The sequence below is a fragment of the Poecile atricapillus genome, chromosome 20, assembly GCF_030490865.1.
Source record: "Poecile atricapillus isolate bPoeAtr1 chromosome 20, bPoeAtr1.hap1, whole genome shotgun sequence".
Lineage (NCBI taxonomy): Eukaryota > Metazoa > Chordata > Aves > Passeriformes > Paridae > Poecile > Poecile atricapillus.
Window position 1 is genome coordinate 2,945,957 of NC_081268.1, and position 23,813 is coordinate 2,969,769.

At 49.3% G+C, this 23,813-nt stretch overlaps 1 protein-coding gene across 1 annotated transcript in view; it reads right to left on the reverse strand.

Moving 5' to 3' along the window:
* NACC2 (NACC family member 2) overlaps positions 1-23,813 on the reverse strand; it is a 53,610-nt gene that overhangs the window by 15,951 nt on the left and 13,846 nt on the right. Inside the window, exon 2 of the mRNA XM_058853654.1 lies at positions 620-1,543. Within this exon, the coding sequence (XP_058709637.1) occupies positions 620-1,481 (862 nt within the window). The 5' untranslated portion in view covers positions 1,482-1,543. The remainder of the gene's footprint in view (positions 1-619; positions 1,544-23,813) is intronic.

Sequence of the window (23,813 nt, forward strand, 5' to 3'; positions counted from 1 at the left end):
CAGTGATGTGTGGGACAAGGCTGGCAAAGGAGAGAGGGGCACTTCAGGCAGTGGGGAGAAAAGTCCATCTTCCTTTCCTCCTGCAGATATTCCAAGTTAACTTCTATAAAAATGATTTAGTTGATGTTCTTCTCCCTTCCTCCAAATAGCACATGTTCATCACTTTTTTGGAAACTCTTATTCCAAAAAGCCAGGACAGAAGACAACTCCCAAAGTGACCACCTCGCACTGGGCCACAAGGGCTGGTGCTTCCCTTGCCGTGGATGACCCACAGCAGGTGAGCTCGGCCATCACCTTGGGATGGATGTCACCACCACAGGGCTCACGCAAGCACCAGGCTCCTGGCTGGCAGCCTCAGCCAGAAAGCAAAGGGCTGAGCTGCTCCTGGTGCATGATGCAGCCTCTCATCTAAAGCCTCCCAGCTGGGGAGAGACAGCACAGGGGGCCCTGCCCTTTCCACACCTGGACATCAGCACCACGTGAGCAAAAAGCAACAAATGAAACCCCCGAAGAAAAAAGCCTGGTGAACAACCCAAAACTGCCCATGGTGGCTGGACGAGGAGCACAGAACCACTGAAAAGGAGCAGAAAACCCAAGGAGAGAGAGAGACATCCGTTACCAGAGTAACCTCCCGAGGACTTGATGTACATCTGCCCGTACTGCTCCTCCACCATGGTGTCGTAGGCCTCGTCGTCCTCCTCGTCCTCCTCGTTGTGGTAGGAGGTGGGGCTGTCGGTGGTGGGGATGCTGCTGGCGCCGGGGCTGGTGCGCTCCCCCTGCGAGTACTGCACCTGCTGCACGTTGGGGATCAGGGTGGCCAGGTTGGGCATCCCGTAGTAGGAGACGCGCGACAGCTTCAGGGGCCCCGCGTTGGCGCCGCCGGCGCCGCCGGGCCCGTCCCGCGCGCCGGGCTCCAGGGGCCGCTTGCCGGGCAGGCCGGGCAGGGCCTGCAGCTCCAGGTTCTCGTGTTTGACGCGCGTGAGGAGCGGGATGGGCATGGAGGGGGACATGACGTAGGGCGCCGAGGCCGACTGCAGCTGGTTGCAGGGGCTCTGCGGCTCCGAGCTGGGGTCTTCGATCATGGTGGTCTGAGAGTCACAGTGGGGAGAGCTGACCTTGAACATCAAGTCCGTCCCTTTCTCCACGATGTGCTGGATCTGCAGGAAGCCCGCCGTGTACATCACCACCAGCTGCTCGCTCGCCGCCATGGTCAGCTTGCCGGTGTAGCAGAAGGACAGGATCTGCTGGAAGCAAGCGGGGGGGACGGTCCCCGGCAGCTCAAAGGCGTTTTTGCTGTTCCCACTGAACAAGTCTCGGAAGTAGAGGCTGCTGGCGGCCAGCACAGCCCGGTGAGCCTTGAAGGCTTGGCCCTTCACCACGATGGAGACATCGCAGTACAGCCCCAGCAGCCGCTGCTCGTTCAGGCAGCCCAGAACGGTGTTCCCAAAGTTGGGAATCTCTATGTGCAACATCTGCGACATGGCTCAGGATCGGCTGGAGCTCCTCAGACATTCAATGCAGGAATATCCAAAGTAGGGCACATCTGAAAAACGGAGAAGGCAGGGAAGAGAGGAACAACGTTTTTAGACAGTTCACCAAAGCAGGCAGGAGCACAGGAGCCCACCTCACCCGACATCAAAGGCTCCAAGCCAAGCTCCAAAGCCAACGCGGAAAAGCGATCGCTTATAAAAATTGCTTATCGATGGTTTCCAGCGATGTTGGGAATGCTATTGGTGGATGGCAAAGGATATCCCAAAAATGCAAGTATTTCCTTCAATGTGGTCTGTTTAAATAAGCACCACTGATTTATTCCCCCAGGGGTTTTTACTTTATGCAGGAAAATCTGAACGATAATGGGAGAGAACAGTAAAGCAAACGAAAGGCAGTCAGACAGATCTCGGTAGCATTATATAAGAAACACAACAACCAGCAGCTATGTTGAAACTACAGAAAAGATATTTATAAAACAATGTGCCATTCTGCCCGAAATAAATACAGGATTCTGCTGGAGCAAGAGCTCCCAGGAAAAAGCACTTTGAAAAGCAATCTTCCCATTTGCACCAGAAAGAGGGAGCATTTCAACAGTTAAACCCCTTCTCAACAGATTTATCCTCCAACAAAACGAGGCTTATCTCCAAATTAAGCCAGATATTTGAGCCCCAATAAAACAAACCAACGTGCCTGCCGCAGCGAGCCGCCTACCAAGTTGTCTTCTTATTTTCCTCCCCCAGATCCCGAGCAGGGCAGGGGGAGCCCCAGCCCAGCCCCTGGTGCAGGCAGAGCCCCCAGCCCCCAGCCCGGTGCCCCCGGTACCGGCGGTGAGGACCCTCGGAGCGACCCCGGGCTGGAGGCGGCGGCTCCGCATCCCACCACGGCTGCTCTCCAGGACCGGCTGTACCTTTTGGCCGTGGGCAGAATTCCTGCTTCCACCTCCCAGGAAAAAAGAGCCTGGCCTTGGAAGGAGCTGGTGCGCAAAGCCGGAGCAGGTAGCGCTGGTGCAGCCTGGGCGCTGAAACTCCAGCGGAGCAAATCACTGCGGATTCACCGAGCCCAGACCCCCCCGTGCTCCCTCCCCAAAGAGTCCAGGAGATTTAAAATCCTGCCTGCCTGTAATACTACTGAAGAAAAACTACGTTTAACTAATACTGAAAGCTCAGAAGAATGATATTAAAAAAAAAAAACAAAACAAGAAAACGAAAAAAAAAAATATAGAAGTTTATCTGAGAAAGATTACAAAAAAAAAAAAAAAATCTCTGGAAAGAAAATAATAACCCACAAAGAGCTGCTCTGTTCCCATTGCCGAGGGGAAAAAAAAAAAAAAAAGAAGAAAAAAAAAGTCCTATCTGCAAGGCCACGGGGTAACAGGAAGAAAAGGGAACACACTCGGAGCCAATTTAATTGTATCTGCATGGTTAAAAAAAAAATTCTTCCAAGCGAGGAAGTTCGCGGTGCCTTCGCCTGGCCGGGAGCGAACGTACCTTGAGCAGCGTCCCCAGCGCCGCCGCTGCCGAGGGGCTCCCGTCCCCCGACCGCCGAGTGCTCAGGGGAGGGGGAAAATAAAATATAGTATCAAGCCCTGGGTTTGTATCTGCTGGAGCTCAAGCTTTTACCAAGTCAAATCTCCCCGGCAGCGCACAGCATCTAAATGAATAGGCCGGATGCAGATTAACATTCAGGCTGCTCTCTGCAATGAATAGAGCCCTTTGATTAGGGACCTGAAGTAAATGCCAGTTTCAAACCGAAGCTTTAAAAACAGAGAAATATCAGTGCCAGAGGAATGCTCTCAGTGTTGGTACAAGACAGACTTTTGATGAGTCACTGCAATGCAAACAAAGATGGCAGAAATACTGTACTGTATGCTGATGAAATGCTTAGTGGTGCCACGGCAACTGAGACAGGTTTTAAATTTATAGTGCAGTTTTGCATATGAATTACGCTGTAAACTGCCTCCCCTGCCATCTAGTACATCCAGAGTGTCAAAGCATTTAAACTATTCCAAACAGTCTGCAGAGCTGGCACTGCTGCCGGTTAACTCCTGCGGCCAGGGGAAGGCACGGAGCAGGGGTGGAGAGCATCCCCCGCATCCCCCCAGCATCCTCCTGTACCCCCAGCATCCCCTGCATCACCTCCTGCATCCCTGAGCATCCCCCTGCATCCTGAGCATCCTCCTGCATCCCCTCACATCCCCCCAGCATGCCCTCAACATTCTCCTGCATTACCCCCACGTCCCCAGCATCCTCCTGCATCCCTCCAGCACCCTTAGCATGTCCCCTGCATCCACCCCACCATCCTCTGCCTCCCCTCCAGCATCCTCTGCATCCCCTCCAGCATCCTCTGCCTCCCCTCCAGCATCCTCTGCATCCCCTCAATAACCCCTGCATCCCCTCCAGCATCCTCTGCATCCCCTCAATAACCCCTGCATCCCCTCCAGCATCCTCTGCATCCCCTCAACAACCTCTACATGCCCCCCAACATGCTCCTGCCTGAGCCAGCATCCTCCCACCTGGCCCAGCATCCCACCCCAAGAGCTCCCCAAAAGCACCTGCCCAAAAGCACAGCTTTGGCAAAGCCCAAATCTGCCCAAAATAAAGGTGCTCCTTGGGCAGCCACAGTCCTGCTTCCTGCCCCCCAGATCCTTCCCCCCACCAATACAAGAAAGCCTTTCAAATGCAGGAAAAATGTTTACCCCTTGGGGAAAGCTTCTTTCAGTCTGTGGCTGAATCCACTAAAAGCAAATCCATTTGCTTAAGTAATGAAATCCCAGTCACATTGTCTCCTGGATTCAGATTTTAAATTACCTTCGCATTTATTGAGCATGTTTGGTGCTTTTTTCTGGGAAAGAGGGTGGGGCCTCCCTTTGCTTATTTCTCCCTTGCCCTGAGCGATTTTCCTTGTGCCATTGGCCTCGGATTTGGTTCAATTGCTGCGCTCAGACGGTCACACACAGTTAAAATTCCAGGGATGAGAGGTGAGGCCATCCCTAGAGCAGGATAACTGCAGGGAGCACAGGGCTGCTGATGCTCCAGCCTGACCCTTCCCTCCTGATCCTGCTCACAGCTCCACTTCCACATCCAAAGGGATGTTTGGTGCATTAAGTTCAAGTCTGGGGCAGGGAAGCGAGCAAACCCCTGTGACACGGCTGCCCTGGATCCCACAGGACCTGCAGCCTGACGGAGCCTGGAGAGACACACTGCTCCCACACCAGGGCCTCCCTGCCTTGGGAACGCTCAGCACACTCATCCAAACCCCTCAGGAGCTCACTGGGGGCTCTGCTGAGCGCTGGTGAGGAGGTGAAGGTGCTGGGAGGGGACCAAGGTGATATCCCGTGAGGAGATCAGGGGTGACACCACAACAACCACGCCCGAGAGCCCAAAACCTCTCCCAACCACGACACCACCCATCTCTGCTGGAGAAAGGATGGAATCTGCCCTGGCAAATGAAGATCCACTCTGGATCTGTGAAAATTACTGAGAAAAACCTGAGTTACAGAAAAAACATCACTGCTCAGGCACCTGAGGAAGCCCCATCCACAGTGATGGGAAGAACGTGGGTGGAGAAGGATTTCCTCCTCTTTTCTTCCAGGAAAGGCTCCCTCAGAGCTGGAGAAGACACCAGGGAGGCTTTGGATGGACCTCCTTGGACCCAGCAGGACAGGATGTGTGGGACCAGCCAAGGACAGCTCGGTAGCACAGAACAAGCCAAACTTAAAATAAATATCAATTATTAATATTAGAATTTACTCTATAAACAAACAGGCTTGTCAGGAGCAATCCCTGTCTCTCCCTAAAAACACCAAAATGTGCTGGTTTAGGGTATGTTTAAGCCAGAGAGAAGCAACAAAGTGTCCCAGCATCCCAAACCTGGCCAATCTCAGCTAAAACCTCCCAGGAGAGTTTGAACCAAGATGCTCCACACAATTGGTCCCTCCCAAAATGCAGCTCTCAGGGAAATGGGGGGAAGCCACAGTGTTTGCTTTAGAAAGAGCATCAAGGAACATAAGCAAAGGCACCCAAAGAAGCTGCAAAAGCCCAAACTACCCCAATAAACCATCAGCCAGGACTGCTGGAATTTTTTCTTCTTCCTCTCTCTGCCCCTTCCTTTTTATGACCAGAATATATAAAAAAGCTTCCCAAAATCCAACCCCAAACCACCAACAACCCCAAATCATGAAGAAATAAAATAAAACAGTCTTGAAAGCCCAGGAGAAGCTTCTCACCACCAAACCTCATGTTCCCTAAAAACAACAGCCATGAAAAGCCACTGTGATTAGACAGCAAATGCAATAAAGCTTGATAATTTCTATCTTTAAAATTCCTCTATTAAATATGATCATTTTTCTTTTAAATAGAGCAGCAAGTGACTTTTGAAGGGTTGGAAATGGCTTCAGCCCATCTGACACAGGAAGAGCTGTGCTGCAGGAGGAATGACCTTTGCAATTACAGATGTAAACTGTATTTTTCCAGTCTCATCTCTCAAGCTGAGCTGTGTCCCAAGGTGCAGGAGGAGCCCTCAGCATGAGCATCACCCCAAAAAATCCAGTTCCCTCTGGGCTGGAGTGTCCTACAGGTGACAGATCATCAACTGGACATCTCCAAATGGGAAAACTTGGATAAAACTGGATTAAAACCAGACAAATATCCCCCACCATGATCATTTTACGTATGTGACCATTCAAGCAAAACAACATTTTGTTTTCTGATGGCAGCCTCTTTTTCCTGCTCATGGATACGGGGGGATAATTTGTACATCTGCCTGATTTTTGTAAAGTCATAGCCTTTGTCACAAGATGTTCATAAAAAATGCAGCCGTTATTTGAGACAACTTCCAGGAGAGTTTGGGAATTCTCAGTTTCTGCATTCATCTGCTTTGGGGGAGAGAAAAAAGCAGGTTTGCTCTTTTCCAAACTAATTCCCTGCTCCGAGGCCTGAAAGGTCAGGGCAAGGCGACAGCAACAAAGGAAAAAAGCATCGACCTAGAATAAGATGCTGCCATCAGAGCTCCCCCAGGAGTAATCAGAAATAATTAGATAATGTATTTAAATTGCCTTTTTTCTTCACCAAACAACAGAGAGACTCGGTGGAGAATGATTCCCCCAAAACCCCCAAATATCCCCCAAGTGCTGCAGCTCCCCAGGAAGGTGAGCTGGGCAGCAGCTGGGCCAGGGACAAAGGGACAGGGACCCGCCAGGGGTGGGACACAAAGCAGCCAAAGGCTTTCACCCCCCCAGCCAAAGCCCCAGGAAAGAAAAGAGCTGAAAAGTCCTGCCCTTGAAGGCCCCAAAGGGTCAAAGGAAACTTCCCTTTCTTCTGTAAATGAGAAGAGAGGGGGGGAAAATCCCACCCTTGGATTTGAGGTTAGCAGGGGGATGTCACCCAGCTGGGCAGGGGGTCCCCAAAGCCACCCAACCCCACCAGGCACAGGGGTGGCACCTGCCCTGCTCTCACTGCAGGGTTTGGGGGTTATTTCTCCATTTTTTAATGCAAAGGAAATGTAAAAACCCAGGGGAAAATATGCAACAGCTCACTGCAAACTCAGTGGCTGAGTATTATTCCCTGAGCCCGGAGATGCTGTAATGCCTCAAATAAAATAAAGAGTTAAATGAAATAGAGTTAAGTAAATGAAAGAGTTAAGTAAAATAAATAGCTAAATAAAGCCAAATAAAATGCACTTCAGGTCTAGGCTGAGCATATTCCCCCCACCCCTGCATCACAGCCTGTGCCAGGAGCCAAGAAACCAAAATGCAAAGTCTTTGCACCCCCACCCCAAAAACTGAGCATCCCCTCTTGGAGATGAGAAAATCCAGGAGGGGAAGGGAGAGGGATTGGGGCACGGGTTTGGATTCCTGCACAGTGTTTGGCAGGGGCAAGAAAACAAGGTTAAGTTCAGTAATCAAATGGCAGTGAGACTCCTGCAGCACTGATATCTGCAGCTCCGAAGTATTTATTTTTGAAATGCTGCAAGTGGCAAGCGGCGCGGACGGACCCTATTTTTAGTGTAGCAGCCAGTGGCAATGGGTGAAAGAAGATTATTTCTGCCTTATTAAAAGCAGAAAGTGAATTTGCAAATATTACTCAGTAACACACGGGCAGCCCACACGCAGCAGACATGCAGCACGGAGCCACCGCGGCTCCAGCATCCTCAAAGTTCACACGGAAAGTACGGCCCCGGAGGCTGGGGCAGGGAATGGGGGGAAAAGATGGAAAAGTGAATTGAAATGGTGCTGATGGTGCAGCTCAGGAGGTGTGGGCAGCCCGGGGATGGGGTGCTGGGAGCTCAGTCTGGGACCCTGGCACTGCCCTGGGGGCTCTCCTTGGGGACCTGGCAGAGCTCCAAATGTCCCTCCATGGGGACCTGGCACAGCCCCAAGGGGGCTCTGCCCAGGGACCCTGCAACAGGACTGGCACCGCTTTTTGGGGACCCCTGCACAGCCCCGAGGGGGCTCTCCTTGGGGACCCTGGAACAGTCCTGGGGACTCTTCCTGGAGACCCCAGAACAGCCCTGGGGGCTATTCTTGGGCACCCTAGCACAGCCCTGAGGTGTCTCACCCCAATCCCTGGCACTGTCCTGAGGGGTCTCACCCCAACCCCTGGCACAGCCCCAGGGTCTCACCCCAACCCCTGGCACTGCCCTGAGGGGTCTCACCCCAACCCCTGGCACTGCCCCGAGGGTCTCACCCCAATCCCTGGAACAGCCCCAGGGTCTCACCCCAATCCCTGGAACAGCCCCAGGGGTCTCACCCCAATCCCTGGCACTGCCCTGGGGGTGTCACCCCAATCCCTGGCACTGCCCAGGGGTCTCACCCCAATCCCTGGCACTACCCCAGTGTCTCACCCCAATCCCTGGCACAACCCCAGTGTCTCACCCCAATCCCTGGCACTGTCCTGAGGGGTCTCACCCCAATCCCTGGCACTGCCCCAGGGTCTCACCCCAATCCCTGGCACTGTCCTGAGGGGTCTCACCCCAATCCCTGGCACTGCCTCAGGGTCTCACCCCCATCCCTGGCACTGCCCTGGGGGTCTCACCCCAATCCCTGGCACTGCCCTGAGGGGTCTCACCCCAATCCCTGGCACTGCCCCGAGGGTCTCACCCCAATCCCTGGCACTGTCCCAGGGTCTCACCCCAATCCCTGGCACTGTCCTGAGGGGTCTCACCCCAATCCCTGGCACTGCCCTGGGGGTTTCTCCCCCATCCCTGGCACTGCCCTGGGGGTGTCACCCCAATCCCTGGCACTGTCCTGAGGGGTCTCACCCCAATCCCTGGCACTGCCCTGAGGGGTCTCACCCCAATCCCTGGCACTGTCCCAGGGTCTCACCCCAATCCCTGGCACTACCTAGGGGTCTCACCCCAATCCCTGGCATTACCCAGGGTCTCACCCCAATCCCTGGCACTGTCCTGAGGGGTCTCACCCCAATCCCTGGCACTACCCAGGGTCTCACCCCAATCCCTAGAACAGCCCCAGGGTCTCACCCCAATCCCTGGCACTGCCCTGAGGCTGTCACCCCAATCCCTGGCACTGTCCCAGGGTCTCTTTGTGGGGCCCCTGGCACAGCCCCATGTCCCCAGTGCTGGCCCAGCCCCGGGCTGTGTCCTGCTGCAAGGTGAGTCACCGGCAGCCCGGGTGCACCGCGGCTCCTCGAGGTCACCCACCCGGCAGCTCCAAAAAGTGCCGTCATTCAGCCAAGGCAAAGCCTGTTATTGCCATTATTATTTAATTAGGTTTTTTGGTTGTTTTTTTTTTTCTTTCCCCCCTTCCTTAACACTGATCTTAAGAGCTCTCAAAGCAAGGAGAAGCAAAAATAGAAAATGCAACATTTTAATTTTTTTTTTTTTTTTTTTTCAGATTGCTGCAAGGGAAAGGGAGAAGGGAGAGACATGGCTAGAAAATACAATTATTCTGCAGAACTGAGTATTTTGCCACCTAATAAAAACTCAAGACCCCGAGTAAGTTACAGCCACAGGAAAGCACAGAGCACCCCATCACCCTGCCTGCAGCATCCCAGCACAAGCACTAATTCCCATCCGTAACACATCAAAAAAGACAAGTGCCATGCTGAATCCTATTCTCCTCACTCCTAGTACACAACAGCAGAGCTAGCAATATATAACATGCATGACTCAGTCCTAGCACCGTGCCACTACGGAACAGAAAGCTTTAAAATAAAGTAAATATCTTAAAAGGTCAATTAAAAAAAGCTTACAAAACATCAGACGCTGCTTCTCGCTAGAGCTCATTACCTAGTATGGTGGAGCTGCCTGTGTGTTTTTTTTTCTTGTGCAAGTTAGTCTGTGAGTCAGCATTAACACACATGAGAACATCAGGAATACTGCCTAGTTCTGATGCAATGGAGGTTGTAAAAAAAAAAAAAAAAGAAGAAGAAGAAGAAGAAGAAATCGCACTCGGTTTGGACGGGAGCCTGTAATTCAATTGCCTTTACTTTTCAATTACTGCATAGCCTACCCTGACCAACCTGCAGAGGGGAAGGAAACTTTGCTTACATCTCTGTCTTAAAATTAATGACTTTTACTTTTGGCTACAGCTTATTCTCCCTGCTTTAAAAAAAAAAAAAAAAGACATAATATAATTAACCCTTCAAGGGCAGCTGAGCCCGTGCAGCAATTGGGATCTTTGTGTTTTTGTAGGAATTTCAGGGCTGCCAAAAAGTTCTGGTGAAGGGAGACATTTCTACATTAAACTTTTAATACTCTATAAAGCAAAGCTACAATTGCATCTGAGCTTGATCCTTAATGGAAATAGAAGCTTGCAGACAAGGGAAGTTAGAGACTGCAGAAATTTAACTCTGCGCTTCTGGGTCCAGACAGGCAAATACCAGAGTGCACAGGAGGCTTTTCAAAAATGAGGGGCTTGGTCATTCAGTAAAAACCCTGAGAAACCTAAAATTTCTGACATGAGGTGGCCACCCCAGCCTGACACCCACTTTGCCCAGGCAGATGGAGACAAAGCTGAAAACCAGCATTTTTTATATATTGCATTTACTGCTTGTACTCCAGCAAAGAATTCCCTGTCTCCCCTTTCCCTGGGGGGAAAACCCCTCCAGACTGATCCCTGCTCCCAGGATCATCGAGTCCAGGAACCTCAACACTGACTTTTCACTTCTGCCTCCTCTCCCCCTGCAACAAAACCCTTCACTGAGGGCAACAAATTGTGCCCAAAGCTCCAGAATGTGACTATTTCTGTATCACACCCTAAAACACCCCCAGACAACACTGCAGAATATTGCATTATATATATACACTGCTGATGATTGTATGTATGAAATATTATAATATAAATGATGCATGGTCAATGTATTACTGTTATATTTATATATATAATATGCTAAACTATGTCCATCAACACCTGACAAGTTCTGAGCTGCTGGGAGAGCCCTGCTGATGCCCAGCACAGAAATTCCTTAAATCTGTTTTTTTTTAATCTCTGCAGCATAGAGGGGTCAGAGGCTGAAGTGAGAAAGTCTCCCCAGTGCTCATGACCTGAGCTGGTCCCTCAGCAACAAACACTGACCAACCCTCAAAAATATAAATATCTAATTCATATGGATTCAGAATCCAGTGGATCACAAGAAATGCCAAACCCCAGCTTAGTTTGCTGGTTGTTTTCATGAGTAGACACAAGCACTGCAAAACTCTTTCTTTTCTCCAAGTATAAATACTTATTAATGCTGATTAACCAACACAGAACCCCCTAATATTAGAGATCAACCACTTCTGCAGCCTCTCCTGCAGGCAAGTCTCAAACCAGTATGAGCCTGGTGGGGTTATTTTTCCTTAAGCATGTGGGATACTTGAATACAGATGAATTGAGTTTTAAAGGAAAAAACCCAAGCAGCAACTTCTGGGCCAAGTTCTTGTGTGCCAAACTTTTCAACTGCCACAGCACAGCTCGACAGTGTTTCAAAAGAATTTAAGCACTGTTTTGAATACTGCTGACAATCTTCCTCATCAAAATTTGTAATTTAAATACCTCAAATCTGAAAAGCACGCTCCCTGGGGCATGCTTCATTCTCCCTCCCCACCGCCCAACCTCCCCGAGCCCCATTTGGAATAAAATCCGCTGCTTTCTGTATCTGGCTGGGTTTTCCCCCCCTCCTGCAGCCCCCCAGCATCCGCTGCATCCCGCAGGGATCCCAGTGCTGGAGCAGAGCTGCTTCTGCAGGGATGGAGCCTCTGTGTGCACCCCAAAACACAGCCACCTTCCTCTTTTGAGGCTGGGTTAGAGATCACACCAGTCACTGGTTTAGAGATAAAATCACTGATTTAGAGCCAAGTCCAATTAGTGATTTTGGGCTAAAACCAGTTAGTGATTTAGAGTTAAAACCAGTGACTGATTTAAAGCTAAAACCAGTGGCTGATTTAGGGCTAAAACCAGTTACTGATTTAAAGCTAAAACCAGCTAGTGATTTAGAGTTAAAACCAGTGGCTGATTAAGGGCTATAACCAGTTAGTGATTTAGGGCTAAAACCAGTAACTGACTTAAAGCTAAAACCAGTGGCTGATTTAGAATTAAAACCAGTTACTGATTGAAAGCTAAAACCAGTCAGTGACTCAGAGCTAAAACCAGGCTGTCCTGCCTCCCACACCGAGAAGGGGTTAATCCAAGGAGCCCCATTCCCACCCCTCTGCTCTCCAGTGGATAAAACCTTCCTTCAGACGTGTCAATAACCCCCCAAATAATTCCCAGCCACCCAGCCTAATCCTCGAGGAGCAGCCAAAGGAATTTCTTGGGGTGCCTGTGCCGGTGGAGCAGCAGCTCCATTTTGGCAGGAGCGTGTTTAAGATTCCCTCCCAGTGCTGCAAAGCACCTTGAAAGGTCGACGAGCGCTTTCATATTCTCCGATCCATCTCCGACGCTGCCGCAGATGAAACGGATTGACCTAGACAAGAACTGCACCAGGCTCTGTGAAATAATCCATCACCACCCCTCGCCAGCCGCAGCCGCCTTTGTCATGGGAACGCTTGGGAATCTCACCTACCTATTGCAGCCGAGCAGGGGCTGGAGAGGCTTTAAATCCCAGCCCTGCTCTCCTGGGATGGAACCAAAGCCGGAGCTGCGGAGCGCCAAGCCGGCACACAACAGCAAATACCTCCATATTCCAAAGCCTGTGCCCATTACCGAACTCATTAAAGACAGTGATACTTTGTAACACACTCTAATCTTTAATATTCATAGCTTGCTTCATTTGCATATCATGCCATAAATAGTTGAAGCAGAGGTAAAACACAAAGCGCTCCACTTGCATTTCTAATTATGCCTAAAATCAAATGTAAATCACAACACATCCAAGACACAGAAAATATTAAATTTGCTGGCTCTCGGTTAAAAATCTTTTAAACGCCCTCCCCCCTCCCCAAACCACATTCACAAACCCAATTATTTTTAAAAAGAAAAATCAAAGGGGCTCATGTTGTCTGTTTTTAAAGAGGAGCTGACACATCCCAGCCCTGGGGAGGGACCCAGCAGCATGCCCAGCTGCAACCCCCCCAGTGCCAGCTCATCTCCCCAAAAACATCCCTAAAAACCTGCCCTGCCCACGGGGCTGGGCTGCAGGTGCCCATTTAACCTTGGTCCTGGGAGGAACAGGAGCCTTTTGCTCCGGGGTGCCTGGGAAAGCTGATCTCCAGCAAAGGAGGTAAATTTGAAACATCAGCTCAAATGTGAACTTGTGCTACAGCGTTGGGCTGGCTGGAGGTCAGGGCTTTGGATTTGGGAGAGGGAAGGGGAGAAGCCCTGGGGCTGGGAGCTGCTCAGTCCCAAGGTTTAATGAAGAAAGTTTTGGGGTGCTGGCACCCAGCAGCTCCGTGTCCAGAATCAAACAGACAATTCCTGCTCACAACGTACCAAAAGCATGCAGAGGCAGCAGCACAGGGTGTTCTTCTCTGCTGTGTTTTCTCCTGGAACATGGAAGAGCCCTCAGTGGGGCACCAATCCTGTGGAAAAGGCTCAAGACCCCATTCAGCTGCTGTTGATGCTCTGCCATGGGCAGGTTTGGCATCAGCGAGCCCTGGGCTCTCTCCAGATACATCCCAAATATCTACAAATAATCAAATAATACAGCCCTTTTCATAGCAGCTGCAGCAAATTCACCTGCCTCCCCCAAAAACATCCTGTGCTGCTGGCAGTGGCTCGTGGGACTTCAGTCCCCAACCACCACAATCCTGGAGGATTGCTCCACAATCCCACTCAATTTATGGGCTTTTAGGGAAAAGTGTGGCATCAGCAGAGGAGCCAGGCTGCAGCCCTGGGGAAACAGGGCTGAGGTGTCCTCACCTGCACAGATGAACTGACCCTGCTTCCCCCAGCTCACAGAGGCACCAGAAGGCATCTGCAAAGCACCTCGATATCCTTGGATAAAAAGTGTTAGTAGTACATTCCTGATGGTGGCACAAATAATTTACCTGATGCTTCTGCATCTTGATTTTATGGAAAGGGTTTATGGAAATCTTCTTGATTTTATGGAAGTCCATCACCACCACCACGTGAAAATGCACATTTTTAGTTCAAGAGCACTTCAACCTCAATCCAGCCCTGCTCCTTGCCCACCACACTGATCCAACACACTGCTGCTGCTCCCAGGAAGCTCAAAACCTTCCTAATCTTCATCCATCTCCCCACTCCTCCTCTTCATCTCCCAAGCAGCTTCTCCCAACAGAGAGACACAACATCCACAAGACTCAAAGTTTTACAGATTCATGCCCAAAGATTGACTTAAAATAAAATGAACTGAATTTTATGAAAGCAGGACAAAACTCCCACTCTTTGGGAAGGCAGGAGGTGCCCTGGGAGTGAGGAAGGCTGGAAGATGTGGATCTTTTCTCACTTACCTTCCCTTTCCCACTGGGGCTCCAGCTGTAGAAACCCACCACATCTTAATGGAAGGTTGTCCCCAGGGAAAAAGGCATTTTTAAGTCACTCAAACCTGGAGTAATTTTGAAGGAATCAGCTGAATATCACCAGTGAGCCGGGCACCCGCTGGCCACCCCGGCTCCGAGCCATCGCCTCTCCCTCCTGAGACTTCTCCCACTTAACAAAAGGCTTAAAGAGACTTCTGAGAGAGAATGCAAAGTGGAAAGAAGACAAAAAGCCAATATTATCACTGCCACATTCTGCTCCTACTTGTAGGAAAGCTGCTGGTTTTCCAAGGTGAATAAATCCCATCAGTGAATGGGTCCAGAGTTCCCCTTGCATCCCCCCCTCAATTCTTGCCCTCCCCTGCAGCTCACCCTGTCCCTTTCCAGATTCCAGTCCAGCTCAGCAACCACATTGCATCAGTTCTAAAAAAGGGTTAAAAGATCTTTTTTTTCTGCCATATCGACTTCCAAAGAATTCCAGAGACGTCATTAAATTTAACCCTGAAAGGTGAGCAACTGCCCCGTGCCCCGGCCCGTGCCCAGGGAGAAGTGAAAGCGAGCAGCTCACAGCCTGCAAAGCTTTTCTGCTCTTCGTATGTACCCTGGCATCTTGCCCAGACCTATTTTTAAGCCCATTTACTAGAAATCCCACAAATTAAAGGAAATACGGATAATGTTGTAAGAATCCTTTGGGCCAAATAAAAGCTACACATAATTTTCCTTGTGCATCAAGAGTAAGATCCTTAACCACAAAAACCAGATTTCCCCAAAGCTCTTTTGCAACAGTGAGAGAGAATCTTGTTTTGTAAAAAGTTGCTTTGATTCACTCCTGGATTACAGGGAGAGCAGCAGCTCCGCTGCCTCCCGGCCAAACCCGGGAGTGATTCCTGTTATGAAACAGAAAGGTGTTAGGAGAACACAAATAAATTAAACATTTCCAGCTCTGGAACGGGGACTGCAATGAGTGTGAGGCACAGGGTGCTGTGGGGAGAAGCTGGAGGATGGTTATTGGGATTTTTCCCCCCTGTAGAGGAGATTTGGGTGGGTTTATCTCCCAGCCTCTGTCCAGCTGTGTGTTCATTGTGCTCATGAAGGGTCAGTGTGCTGGAGGATTTCCAACTTGCTGCAGGCAGGACAGTGAGCACAGACCCCCTCCTGTACCCCAGGAGAGGACAGGGCACTGCCAGTGCCTCAGCCCAGCCCCAGTGAAGGGTCCCCACAGCCTCTCCTCAGGGATTTCCTGAGAAACAGTGATTTTATACAAAAATAAATCTATCTCTGCATCTCTCTGAATAATTACAGTGGGGTCTCTCATGGGGTGAGCAGGAAATAAAGGAGCATCCACCTGCAGTGGGGCTTTGGGAAGAGCTGTGTTTTATGCAGCACCCATGATTTTAACCACATAAAGACTTTAAATAAACTCCACTAACAGATCTTTCTTAAAAAGAAACCAACAACCAGATCAATGTTTCACTAAAACTCATCAGACAAGCAGAAACAGCCCCAAAACACAGCAAGTCAAAGCAGCATTTGTGGTTAGCCCTGGCAGGGAGGGAATGAAGGGAAGGTGCTTCCTTTCCCCATCCAACCTCACTCTCCTTCATCCCCACCTCTGGCTTAAAATGTCTTCCTCACAAACATTCCAGCTTCCTTTTGAAAAAGGAAAATAATTATGCAAGGGAATAACCACTTTTCTCCTACAAACACACAGATATGAACAGCTAAACACACAACTTCGGGAACTTTTCCAAGATTTATATGTTTTGCATGGAAAGCAAATGTTGGTGGTTTTTTTTTTTCTCCCTGCCTGGGAAAATATTTAAGCACCAAGTTTATGGAGCCAAGTGCATTTATTGCTGGTTTCTGCTGCTGCTGCTGCTCAGACAGAATGGAATCAGTGATTTAAGCGGCGCTGGCCGATGCCCGAGCCCCCGGCCCGGAGCTGTGCCTGGCACGTGGCTCTGGGAATTCTGGCCCAGACAGATTTTATCCATGGCACAGGATGGCAGGAGTGGCTGAAAGATGGCCTGAAGCATCCCAGTGCTCCCAGGAGAGCCCCCAGGTCCCTCCCAGCCCCACCAGTTCATCGCTGTCGTGCTTTTTGATGCAGTGAAAGTCGTTTCATGGTGATACCCTTAGAAACAGCAACACTTGATTTGCATTTTCCTGGCCCATTTTACTGAATCCCTGCCTTCAGATGGAAACTCCTCCCTGTGTTCCCAGCTCAGAGCAGCTCCCAGCTCCTTCAGTGCTGCTGGGACCATGAGCTGAGGCAGCAGTGGGCAGCAGCCCTGTCCCATCCCTGGAATTGTCCAAGAACAGGTTGGACAGGGCTTGGAGCAACCTGGGACAGTGGAACGTGTCCCTGCCATGGCAGGGGATGGAATGGGATGAACTTTAAGGTCTCTTCCAATAAAAATCTTCCTGGAATTCTATAAAACCCTGAGATCCACTTGGTCCCAAGCCTCAGCCACTTGCTCAGACCTGGAGACCTCTTCACAAGGCTCTCCAGCTTTTTGCAGCAAGCCAGACAGTGATTTTTGCCTCTATATTTCCACTTATTTGTGTATTTTTGCAAATCTTTCTGGCCAGTTAAACCAGAACCGTGGCAATTGCGAAATCCAGGAAATTTGCTGCAACGCTCTGTAACTCTTGCAAGGCAATTAGCCAAAGCCTCACACAAATAAGCTTTTTTGCCACACCGTTCTAACCACCAAGCATTAACCCATTTTCTTAGGAAACAACATCTGCTGAAACAACTTCCTAATCTAGCAGCAGGCACGGAAAAAACCCACTGCAGCATCTCTAGTGCATGGTAAAGAGAATTAACAGGCAGATTTGTCCTGCTCAGAGGGTACTGACTGGACCAAGCCTCCTCTCACAGACCCTCTCCCTGGGATATTTATTCCCTGGGGCAGGAAAAGTGTAAAGTTCAAAGGTTTTCCTGGAGCACTTACATGTTTTAATGACAGAGATGATGGTGGAGCAGCCTGGGGGGCTTTGGAGGAGGATTTGCATCCCTGAAGCCAGACTGTTGTGGGGTCTGAAATCCTTGGAGCTACAGGAGCTGCACCTTATAGCTGCAGGGATAAATCAAAGCACAGCAGGATGGCACAGGTGTCATTTGTAAGAATAAACACACTACTGGGCAATAAAGTAACAATTTCCATTTCCTGGCCTTTACACAGCTTTTTTTTCTTTCCTGGGAAAATGGGAACATCAAGCCAAAATTAGGCTCCATGATTTGCCCTAGGAAAGACACAAACCACACAGTATCCTTCTCCTTACTCCAGATTAAAACAGCAGCTACACTTCTGCACCATTTGTTAGAACTCATTTCCTCCCTTACTCTCTGCCCCTGCTTTCTCCACCATCCCACTGAAAAACCAATAAAATAAAATAAAAACCTTCCTTTTGGGAACACAGTGGTAATAATACTGCTCCCATCTGTTGATAAGTCCAAGGACCTGCACAGGGAGCAAAGAGGCTGGAAAGCTGAAAGGGAGTCAAGTGTTTGCATGGTTCTACTGAGAAATGAAATCCAGCTTTAAACACAGTAAATCGGAGACTATTCTGAATCACCTCTTGAATTTTTTAATGCTACTCCTGGGAGCACTGAAGGTAAATATGTTAATTTGACTTCAATCATGGTGCAGGGGAAAAAAAAGCAGCACACTGTATTAGTTTAGGGTACCAAGTCTTAAAACTATTCATGCATTTCTGCATATTTTATACTCAGCAAATAAAGTTCCAAGGTTCTATAAGGAGGCTGCAAAATTATTCTGAGTAAGCAATAATGAGCTGTGCATTATATAAAGCTGATACTAATGGTAATCTATTATTAAAATTTGAGAGTTATAGCAGCTCTGTAAGAGTCCGAGAGCAGGTTTTCCTCCCTAGGAAGGGAGAGCAGCATCTGGAGCAGGGAGGTGGGCCAGGCAGGTTTTAGGGGACCCAAGCTGCACCCCAGATCCTTGGGATAATCTGTCCCAGGCCTAATTAACTCTTCCTCCCTGTCCCACTGCACAGGCAGCAGAGTCACAGCAGGTTCATCCTCCCAGAGTGTTTCATTCCCCACCTGAGCGAAACAGATCTCCCAAAATGCATTAAAAAATGAACAGGGTCTCAGGTTTGGATATCTCAGCCACCCCCAGAGCCAGCTTGACCCCTGATTCCTGTGATGCCCCACCTGGGAGGGCAGGGATGGGGCCAGTGAAACCCAGGGAGCTTTTCCTACCTGTCCCCTCCTGTCAAATCACCTCCAGGGCCTCCAAAGAGCACCACGACATCCAGAGTGGCCACAGGCACCCAAATGCACAATGGAAGAGGGCACATCCCAGCATCCTGGTCCTGTGGAAGGTTCCCTGCCCTTGGAACAGGGTTGGGGTTTAAGGTCTCTTCCAAACCAAACCATCCCATGGTTTTACAATGCCCAGCAAAGTCAAGCCAAGCTTTGCTTGGTGCTGGTTTGAGCTGGATTTGTTCTGCCTCTCTCCCAGTCCCATTCCTTCCTGGAGATGGATGCTTTCCTGGGAACTGCTGCTCCAGGATCCATCCCAGCGAGTGCTGTGCATTTTAAGGACAAATCATCACCTCCTGGAACAGCACCTCCCTGCACTGCTGTGAGAGAAACAAACAGCAAAAAGCCCAGAGTTTGGCTCATTTTCCTCCTTCCTACATCTTTTGGTGAGAATTGAAGCAGTCTCTGGGGGCTGTGAATCTGGATCTGGAGAACTCACACAGAAACAGGCACATCAGTGAGGCACCAGGACATCTCCATGTGTAACCTCCATCTCACAGGGCTCGTGGATCCTGAACACCCTTGGGAACACGGTGGTGCCACCTCATCACCTGCCCCTCAGAGGAAAACCCTCCCTTGGTTTTGCATGAAATGCAAAATTCCATTTTTCCTGCGTTTCAGAGGCTGCAGTTTGCAGCCAAGCTCCTTCTTCCCAAATGAAATTCTGCAGTAAGTGCAGATCCTGAAGGCAATGTTCTGCCCAAACCACAGGATAATGAAGCATAATAATTCCAGGAGAAACAAACTCAGTCTGAGACCTTTCTGCACCGAGAAGAATCTTAAACAACGACGAGCTCTTTGCCCTCTCCACACTGAAAAGGTGAGGAAACCAAAACAGAGCAGGTCAGATTTGCTGGGTTTTTATGGCATCCACCTGCTCTGTGCCCATTCCCTGCTGCATTCCCTACCTGGGCTGAAGGAGTTAACAGCTCCTCTGGGATGTAACAGGAGCTGGAGTTACTCACCCAGGCATGTCCGGATTGGTATCAACCCAGAGAAGCCTCTGAATGAAGTTGCCTTGGAGATGCAGCCAAAACCAATGACCAGATATTAACTTTTCACCATGGTGAAAGGCAGGCAGAACATGTGAAACCAGCAGGACACAGCTTCCAGCCAAGCTGGAACATCCGGATGCAACGTGAGGGACTCCTGATTCCTCCTGGAGGAGTAAAACTTTGTGTCTTTGCTCAAGGAACAGGAGAAATTTCCCCTTGCAAAGCCAAGCAGGCTGGCAATAAAACCCAGCTCTGGAACCTTCTGGAATGGACAATTAATGTCCATAAGCAAGATGATGCCTTTCCTTGGTTTAATTTTAAAGTTGATGTTAAAGATAGCAGCTCACTGCTATTAAAGATACCAAGCTCCTTAATTCTTTCTGTAATCAGCTTCATAAGCAGAAAAAGCAGCATGGGCACCTTACCCAATGCAGCTGAAATGAGACATCATGAAATAAAAGCCTTAAGAAGGAGTTCAGAGGCTGGGCTGGAGCAGGATCACACATCTGCCTAAGCCAGCACTTCCTCTCCACTTCCAAGGGCAGGTTTGGAGATGGGTGAGCAGGAAGGAGAGGCTGCCCTGGCCATCCCAGAGTGGGCACACAGAAACAAACCCAACTTCAACAGAGCTCTCTCAATCTCAGCTCAGAGCTCCCTTCTGTGCCCCCTGAAGGTGCTCAGCCACCTCCCAAGGGCACTGTGCGGGGAGGACAGCGGGTGACCACACTGGTGGCACCAGGAGGAGGAGCACCCACTGAAGTCCATGGGTGAAACCTACCCCAGCTGCACCTCTCCTCCCTCCAGCCTCACTAACCAAGGAGGAAAAACAGCTTTCAACCACCACAAGGCTCGCTGTGCATGAGATGAATTAGAGCAGCACGCTCCACGCCTGCCACCAGGGAACAAAGCCCAATGGACACACCACAAGCCCTGATTTCCATCCCCAAACCCAGCCTTGGCAGGGGATGATGCTTCCCAGGCCCTGCAGGGATCTTCACTGCCTCTCACCCAGGGAATGACCTGCAGGGCTGTGCTGGAGCCCAGCCCCACCAGCAGCTCCCAGCAGCGATGAACGGCTGGTGGAGCCACACCTGGGGCTGTGGGGGACAGATCCTGGAGCAAGAAGGAAAATGGACATCTTCCCATCACAGCAAACACTTCCTTCCCATCCACACGCCAGCCCCTTGATATTTTTTCCCTGAAGGAAAAACAGAAGATGCTTTCCATAAGCAGACGATTTCAGCAGCTAATTTTACCATCACTTATGGTCGACTTTATGACTAAGATTTCATGCTGACTATATTAATCCTGTCAAATTTCAGAGTGAGAGAGAAATGATACTGTATATTTTATGGCTGCAATAACTTCTAAGCCATTAGACATGCATGCTGACATGAAAGTAATCAAATTGATTTTTTCCTATTACAATGAAGAACTTTGTATGAGCAAATAGTCTTTCTGGCACGGGAATGAAACGACAAGAAGCCTTTGCTCACTCAGGAAATTAGGAAATTGCCACAAGCCATCGTTCAGAAATCTGAGTTTTCTGCTTACTCACATTTTATTGTCACCAAAGCTGAAAGGGACATGTTAGTCAACCAAACGATCGACAAAAGCCGACGCCAGGGATAATCAGAGGGGTTTGAAGCCCTGTTAAATACTGCAGAAGCTGCAGTTAATTGTTTTCCCGGCATTAAAGGCTCCCCTGTGCCTTTTTTAACCTCATCAGACACATTTTTCCCCTCACAGCTCGCTGGCCACTGCTCCAGGTGTTGGGTGGGCAAGGCAGAATGGATCAGAGTAAGTTCCTCAGAGGAACTGGACACCTGGAAGTGTTCATGGATATCCCACAGTCCGTGAGAAAGCCCGTGGGCCAGAGGGTCAACTGGAATGATTTTTAAATGCAAACAGGTCTTCCATTGTAAATTCCACTTGCTCAGTGTTTTCTTGAGGGTTTCAACACCAACTCATCTCTACACCTCAACTCTACCCACCTAAAACTCCAATTTAGAGCCCTTTAATCCAACCTGTGGGACAAGTTCTAGAGAAAGCCAGGTGAGGACAGAGGCACGGTGGGCAGACAAGTGGCAGATGAGGAACCAGCCTGGGTGTCCTGTGTGGCCAGGGGCACACCCAGGCAGGGCAGGGGCTCTGCAAGCCAGGCCCTGCAGGGATGGGCCAACAGGGCACACCTGGCAGGTGAAAAACCCCGTGAAAACCTGTTTTCTGCCCCTGCTGCGTGAGAACACGCTGGGTGTGAGAGGACAAGATCACAGAGGCTCAACATCTCCAAAGACTCAGCAACCAGAAGTAATTAAGTGCAGATAAGACAAATAATGCAAGAGACTCACCTGACAGCCTGCAGGCACAGCCACGGCTCCTCTACAGCCAATAAAGTGTAAGATTTTGGTTTAGTTTTCAGTGGTTTTATAGAATATCGGTATCAATCGTTAAATAATGTCAGAGTTTTCAGACCAAGCCACCTGCATGAAAAAAAACTGGCACAGGGACATGCTAGAGCTGTCTGAAGGCACACAGAGATAAGGGTGTGTATGTGTATATACATATTTATACACATATATGTATGTATGTCTTGGGTTAGCAAAATAATTACAGTTTAAACATGCATTTAGCTGCAAATTAAAATGCTTTGATGGCTTTCTATCAATAACATTTATTTTTTGGTTATGTTTTCTTTTGTGTTTTTTTCTTTAAAACTAAAAGAATTTAGAAATACAAAACCATAAAACCACAACTACACGGATCTCCTCAACCAAGACTTGCAAAACACCAATTTTAGTGAATTCCAATTTCAGTGAATTCCTTTGTCCTTCCACACCAGATATTTGTAAAATCATCAGAGCTGCCGTGGGCAGGGAATCTTCCACTAGACCAGGTTGCTCCATCCAACATGGCCTTAAAAAAAAAAAAAGTTGGGTATTTTATTGTTGTTTTGGGGCTTGTTATTATTTGGGGTTTGGGTCTGTTGTTTTTTTTAAGTTGCATACAAGCAAAGCTCTCCCAACAAAACCCAGGCCAAAGCTCATCCCAGCACACTGAGCCCCATTAACACCAACACAAGAACCCTTCTGCTGCCCCTGAGATTTAGAAGGATCCCCCCATTAAGGATAAGCCTGGTCTCCAGGATAAGCTTGGTCTCTAGGGTAAGCCTGGTCTCCAGGGTAAGCCTGGTCTCCAGGGTAAGGTTCGTCCCCAGGGTAAGCTTGGTCCCCAGGGTAAGCTTGGTCTCTAGGGTAAGCCTGGTCCCCAGGGTAAGCCTGGTCCCCAGGGTAAGGTTCATCCCCAGGATAAGCCTGGTCACCAGGATAAGCTTAGTCCCCAGGATAAGTTTGGTCCCCAAGGTAAGGTTGGTCCCCAGGATAAGCCTGGTCCTCAGCCTAACTTGGGATGTGGCGCCCAGAGCAGGACGAGCAGTGAGCCACCAGCCCCTCACCACCTTCACCCAAACCCCCAGCAGGAAAGAGCAGATCTTCCAACCAAAGCCCGAGAAGATCGTGCCTCCACTCCCCAAAGCCAGAGTCTTGCAAAGGTAGGAGAAGCCTCCCAGGAGAGGCAGTGAACAATATCCACGAGTTCCTCATGACCTTACGGAGATTGCCATGACAACACCGCTTCGATCCTCCAAACATGGATATATTCATTTGCACTGGTGTGATTGAGAATAATTAGAGTGAGATTCCCTGAGCTGGGGAGTCACAGCCATGCACGGCTCTGGCAGCAGAGCCCAAGTTTCAAGGGAAGCAGCCTCAAATTTAAATGTAAAAAAGAAAACCGACAACACTCTTCGGAGCCGCGTGACCTAATTCATTATAAAGAATGTCAGTTAGCAAACCTTTTAAATAAAACATTAAGCTAGAGGTAATTTGAAGCCTTGTGGATTTTGTTTTACTCAATTATTTTCTAATGCTTCAACTTCAAGAATAAATATGCAGGAATCAAAAAAAAAAAAAAAAAGGAATACTAAGGGTTTCATTTAATTCTTTTTTCAAAAGAAATGAAGACATTCATACTAAACCAAAATACACTCAACCAAGCTGGATTTTTAATTAAAACTTTTATGTCCTACAAGATTCTTCAAGGTTATAATATCTGCTCCCACATCGTGAGGCAGCATCACGCTCACACAAGGG